Genomic DNA, 6,419 nt, shown 5'->3' with positions numbered 1-6,419 from the left:
TTCAATGCCCTCCCTTCCTCTTTTATTTCCTGACACCACATTATGGAGTAGAATTGTTTTGGGAAGAAATTATTTCCACAGGTAACTAATTAAGAACAGTGGAAACATTATTTTATTCCATTTAGTAGCCTGGTCATTTTCCTTCATGGATTTTACTTGCCTAACCTACAAATACCCTAACCCGTACGAGCCAACACACTAGCATGGTCCAACTAAGTCAATGTTTCTGGTAATCATGACTTCTAGAACCCAACAGAGAAATTAGTATTTTTCCCCTTTCCATATGAAATTTAGGTTTTTAAAAAGGAATACTTTCAGGTTATGATGGGACTCTTTTAATAGACAATAGACATAACCAGAACACCCAAATTTATAATGGTAAATTATAATATTCTCAAATTTCCCTTGAAATTAGTTTTTAGTAACAAAGTACTTACTCATAATTCTTAGAAAAGATCAACCCAGTGTGTAAAGATGAGTTGCAAGTATATTCTACAACTGTTCTTTAATAGTATTCAATTCTGTAGAAAAATGCAAACATCATCTTTATTGTTAACATTTGGTTCTGTAAACAAAGTTGGCAAAAAAACAAACAAGAATTTTTATACATTTATAAAAGTTTCAAGAATATAATCTTTATCACATTTGAAAAGTGTTTATTATTTTAAAGTCTAAAAGCCAGTAAATGTAGAAGTTGAAAGGGAAGAAGAAAACACTGACAACAGACTATTTGAAGCTTCCTCCCTGCAGATATGAAAAACATCACCTATACTATCATTTTCTGTATAGCTTGTGAAACCCAAAAATTCTGACTTTTCTTCACTAGTCTGAAATAAGTCCAGTAGAGACTGTGAACTACAAATTCTGTTTTCCTTTTGTGTAGTAAGACAGTCAGTTCTTCTCTTATATAATTCCACATTTGGCTCAAGATTTTCCTTTTTATTTCTTCCTAACAATATTTTCACTTTCCGACAGATTTTACCAGAAGGTAAGTTATCCTTATTCTTGATGTCACATTCACTGGATTCCTCAGGACGACTTGGGGGTGGAGTATTTGCCTGAACAGGAAGGTGCTCCCGTGAACTGCTTATTGCTAACAGACCAGAATCATGAGCAAATACTGAATGAAGGTCCTTTTCCTTCAGATCCTTTGCTGGCAGCAGCACAGTATCTGACTTTTGTTTTGGTTGAGATGTACTATTATCCATTATGAAATCAGAAACTTGTACGGATGTCTGTAGCCTACATGGACTGTGATCTGTTCTTACTTCTTCCAAGTCATTTTCACCTATAATTAATTTATGTTTAGAAACATCAAGAATATATTCTTGTTCATTTTGATCTGGAGGTAGATGAGTAAAATTGTGTTTTATGTCATTTTCAGCTGGATTTAACATAGAACATTTATTGGTTGTTTTCTCATCAAGTTCTCTCAATTCATTTGAAGGATAAGGGATGTGCTCTGAAGTAAACACAAGTTGTTCTTTAAGTTGTTGGGTTTCTTTATATTGAAAATTATGCTTGATCACCTGTACATTATTTTCCATGAAGTCCTTCTGAGAAGTAGGTGGCAATTCTAGCTTTTCCTTTGGCTGAAACTTTTTCAGTATATTTGCAGTAACAGGAGAAAAAGATCCAAGACTGCATTTTAATCTTTATAGAAAAAAAGAAATAAAAATTAATTGCTATAAAAATTTCTGGTTAGAAATTAGTAAAAAATCTTTAAGAACTATTTACAAAATTTAATTAAGTCAATATTCCAAAAATACAAAAATGTTAGCATTCAGTCAAATTTACTGTAGATGTTTTTAAAGAAATAAAACGTTACAGATACACCTTATTTTTGGACCATAAGATGCACCTATGTTTTAGAGGAAAACAGGAAATAAAATTTTGAAGCAAAAAATGTGATAAAATATTTAATAACATAACTAACTTAGTATTTCACCAATGTAAATGCAAAGCTACGTTCAGACTGTAAGGAGCAATCCCAGCCCTGGCTGGTGTGGCTCAGTGGATTGAGCTCAGGCTACAAATCAAAGGGTTGCCATTTAGATTCCCAGTCAGAGCACATGTCTGGGTTGCAGGCCAGGTTCCCAGTGGGGGCCATGTGAGGTAACCACACATTGATGTTTCTCTCCCTTTCTCCCCCACTCTCTAAAAATAAATAAAATCTTAAAAAAAAAAAAGAAGCAACCCCAGCTTCCCCCAAATTGGGGGGTGGGTGCATCTTATAGTCCAAAAATACAGTTGCTAAAAACTACTTCTAACCCACAGTCTTCCAGAGGTAGATTAGAAAACTACTTCTAACCCTTTATTCCAGAGATAATCAGTATCTTCAATTGGGTGTTTAAAACTATCTTAATCATATGAATCAAAGAAAAATAATAGTAAAGAGATTTGGATCTCTTCCTAAATTTTTTATTATCCTGAAAATTTATTAACTTCTTTGGTTCAAATTACATTAATGTTGTCTACTTCAGGTAGGAATGAGGAAATGAGTATTTATTGGGAAACCTAAGGCAGAAACATGTATCTCTTTACTTAAAGTCTAAAATATCTAATGATAGCAAATATCTTTATATGTCTATTGATGACAAATGGAACCTCTTGGTGCCCTTGGCAGACCAATTTATATTAGACAATCCAAAATTATAAACAAGTAGGAAGAAACTTAATGGCTTACTAATTGTGTTTTATGTAATATATGTTACAGATAACACAGAGAATACAGAATTCTACCTCCCCCTTCAAAACCAGAATGGTTCCTTTTATATTTATTTAATTTAATTTTAATTTATGATTCCTTTTGAACAAAGGGAGTATAAAAAAATATAAAAACATCCCTGGCTGGTGTAGCTCAGTGGATTAAGCTCGGGCCTGTGAACCAGAGGGATCGCGGTTCAATTCCCAGTCAGGGCACATGCCTGGGTTGCAGGCAGGTTTCCCTGCAGGCTAGTTCCCTGCAGGGGATGCACCAGAAGCAACCACATATTGATGTTTCTCTCCCTCTCTCCTTCCCTTCCCTTCTAAAGATAAATAAATAAAATCTTTATACACATACACACACACACACACACACACACACACACAAACACTAGTCTAACACCATTCATCTCCTTTAAAGTCCAGAGATGTTTAGGTGACTTGCCCATAGAAATTATACAGATAATAACATAACTGATTAAGAAATACCTGCTGATATATAAGTATTAGTTCAGAATTTTATTGCAGATTGAGGTTTTTAGGAAATTCTAAATTTTTACAGTAGCCCCATATAATTTTAGTAGTCAGAAATATGTCTCTTCTCTAAATATCATACTTTAAGTCAGCCATGAACAACCACTATGAATATTACAGAGAAATATGAGGTTTAGGAACTATTCTACTTAGATACAGTCAAAAAACTTTCTAGTTAATGTTCAGAAGCTATAGCTTAGTATATTTTCTAATCTTCTTTATGCCTTAACATGAATCTAAGAACAGATACAAGGACTGAAAAACCCACTGAGTTATCACAAACCCTAGGGTTTATTCACATGAAAAGCATTTCTTTTTATTTCAGATTTATGTGTACAATCTCACAGGACCATTTTGTTGATGTACAGCTACTATACATTAAATAGCACTATATTCATATTTATAAGTCCTGTCAATACCTTTGGTAATTATTATTAGCAAGCAGAGTTTAAGCAGAAACATTTAATAAAGTATAAGCAAGACTTAATAGAGGTAAGTGGAAAAAGGCTCCTTAAAACTTAAGATTAACAATTCTAGCTTTTTTGGTTCAAGTAGATGGTAAACTTCATGGTTTAACAGGGGTTGACAAACTGTACAACACATAGGCTAAATCTAGACTGCTGTCTATTTCCTAAATAAAGTTTCATTGGCCCTGGCTGGTGTGGCTCAGTAGATTGAGTGCCAGCCTGCAAACCAAAAGGTTGTCGATTAAGATTCCCAATCAGGGCACATGCCTGAGTTGTGTGCCAACTCCCTAGTAGACAGCACATGAGACGCAACCACACATTGATGTTTCCCTCCCTCCCTTCCCCTCTCTAAAAATAATAAATAAAGTTCTAAAAAACTAAGTTTCATTGGAACACAGCCACACCCATTCATTTACAAAATGTCTACGGCTGCTTCGGTTGTACAATGGCAAAGCTGAGTCTAAAGGTTCTCAGGTTCTCAAAGCCTAAAACATTTACTATCTGGTTCTTTAATTAAAAAAACCCTCTGCTAGACTATAATGTTAAGAGGACCTTCAAAGTAATCTACACTGTAGAAAAGTGCTTGTAAGTAAGCCCTTTTGGTAGTAGAGAAGAGAAAAGAGAAAGTAATCAGTTCTACATCCTCAAAATATGTATCTTTCTAAGAACAGCAAACTTTAGATTTAGTTTTAGTTTAGTAAAATAGTTTAATATTATAGTAAAACTTAAAATTTAGATGGATAAATTACCTTTTCTTTTTAGGCATGCCCCTTTCATATTCCACAAAGTCAAATACTAACTTAGATATGATATTGTCAACAACCTGATAGTGATTACTCTGTGCAAAGTTTCTGTGTTCCTCAGTTAGGAGATGCTGAAACAGAACAAAAGTCATAAAATTATATTTTTAAACCAAAAGATACCTTTCTGTTCATGTTTTCTAACATTTACTTGCCCCTAAAATTAGGTTTCTAATAACTACTCCAAAGTAATATATTTTACTAGAACTTCAAAGGATGTTAAGAAGTAAAAGTAACTTCTGAGAAACCACCAAACTATAGCTGACCCTTGAATGACACAAGGGTTAGTGAAGCTAATTCCTGTGCAGTTGAAAAATCCATGCATAACTACACCAGCCATTCCTCTGCATCTGTAGGATATTGGGTCCATGACCCTCTGCAGATACCAAAATCCAAAAAGGCTCAAGTTTCCTATATGAAGTGCCATAGATCAATGCACGCAGTTGGCCCGCAGCATCCACAGACTCCCAATTTGGGATCAAAAACAGTACAGGTATTTCTTGAAAACAATCCACATATTTCAGTGGATGGGTACAGATGAAACCCATTTGTTCAAGGGTCAACCATACTTAGGTTTTCAGTCTTCCATTTTTCAATGAGAAAAGTCAAGTATTGATCTGCAGTTTCAATGTAACTGAAAACAAATGAGCTACTATCAGAAAACAAAAATAAAAATGGAGATAAAGTTAACATTTAACATTTATAATGTGCTAATGTTTTTGAAAACACTTTTCCTTTTACTATTTTATTTTATCCCATACAATTACCATTAAGTAAGGGAGGTCTTATAAAATATTCAATGAAAGAAATGTTGTAATTTAATATGCAAGAAACCAAAACAAGAAGCTATAAGGTAGGTTAAACATACAAATGAAGTACAATGAATGCTGCAAAGTATAAAAGAAAAAGATTCATAACTGAGGAACACATGTGCAAAGGAGCAGATGATTGTATTACCCAGGGCTTATAATTGAGAATACAGAAGTTATTCTCAATCTTAAGAGTGGTCAAAAACAAAAGTAAATAAGTTCACCATATTGAAATAAAACTCACAGGAAACAAAGTTCCTTCTGAATAGGTAGAATTTTCCAGCCAATTCTGTCATTTGCCTGTCAGCTAATCAGGAGTTATAGCTCCAAGCTTATATCAAGATGATCATGGAAGAACCTCACTTCTGTTTGGCTAGTTTTATGTAATTTTAACTTTTGAAGATTTGATTGTATTTCCAGAAGTTAAGTTCTCCAGTCTCACAAAAAATACAATATGACTGACCCTCAAATAACTCCATGTTTAGGGGTGCCAAACCCCTACAAAGCCGAAAATCTGAGTATAACTTTGACTCCCTTAAAATATTAATAGCCTAGTGTTAACCAGGAAGCCTTAAGAATGTAAACAATTAACATACATTTGTGTGTTTATGTTATATTTATGAGATGCGCTGTCTTAGTATCTACATCAATAATGTCTTATATAAAACACTGTAGATGTTACACACATTACTAACAGTTGACATTAAAGATAAAAATATGAAATAAATTCCTCTTTATTTATAGGTACAATGATTCATGCACTGATTACAAAGCATCAATACAATTATTTCACAGAAGTAAGGAAATCTCAAAAAAGGTTTTTCAATATATTTATTGAAAAGAATATGCATATAATTGGCCCTGCACAGTTCAAACCCATGCTGTTCAAGGGTCAATTATATTCCAGAATATGTGTGTATGTATTCCTTCCTTAAAAATTTACCACATAAAAATTATGTATGTCCAGTAATGTTAAATGAATAAAAAAAATAATTAAAACTTAAAGAAAAAAATAAACTCTCTAAGTACTGATTCAATTTATTCATGTTCTTGGAAGGAAAAATATCTTATAAATGGAAATAAATTAGAAACACAGCCTCGAA

General features: G+C 33.2%; 1 protein-coding gene across 4 annotated transcripts in view; it reads right to left on the bottom strand.

Annotated features, from left to right (window-relative positions):
* Window positions 1-376: 376 nt before the first annotated feature.
* The window catches only part of DBF4 (DBF4 zinc finger), a 30,943-nt gene continuing 24,900 nt past the window's right edge, over window positions 377-6,419 (bottom strand). For 2 of the 4 annotated variants that reach the window (XM_037129268.2, XM_053672783.1), the window contains 2 exons: window positions 4,457-4,581; window positions 378-1,653 (listed from right to left, as the gene is read on the bottom strand). In XM_037129268.2, coding sequence (XP_036985163.2) covers window positions 672-1,653; window positions 4,457-4,581 — 1,107 coding nt within the window. In that variant the 3' untranslated portion in view covers window positions 378-671. Of the gene's footprint in view, window positions 1,654-4,456; window positions 4,582-6,419 lie in introns of all 4 variants that reach the window. The other 2 variants (XM_037129269.2, XM_037129267.2) reach the window with 2 other exon arrangements.

This window comes from Artibeus jamaicensis, unplaced genomic scaffold (assembly GCF_021234435.1).
Source record: "Artibeus jamaicensis isolate MK-2021 breed Jamaican fruit bat unplaced genomic scaffold, CSHL_Jam_final contig_787, whole genome shotgun sequence".
In the NCBI taxonomy this organism is placed as follows: domain Eukaryota; kingdom Metazoa; phylum Chordata; class Mammalia; order Chiroptera; family Phyllostomidae; genus Artibeus; species Artibeus jamaicensis.
This window is presented reverse-complemented; position numbering and strand designations above follow the sequence as displayed.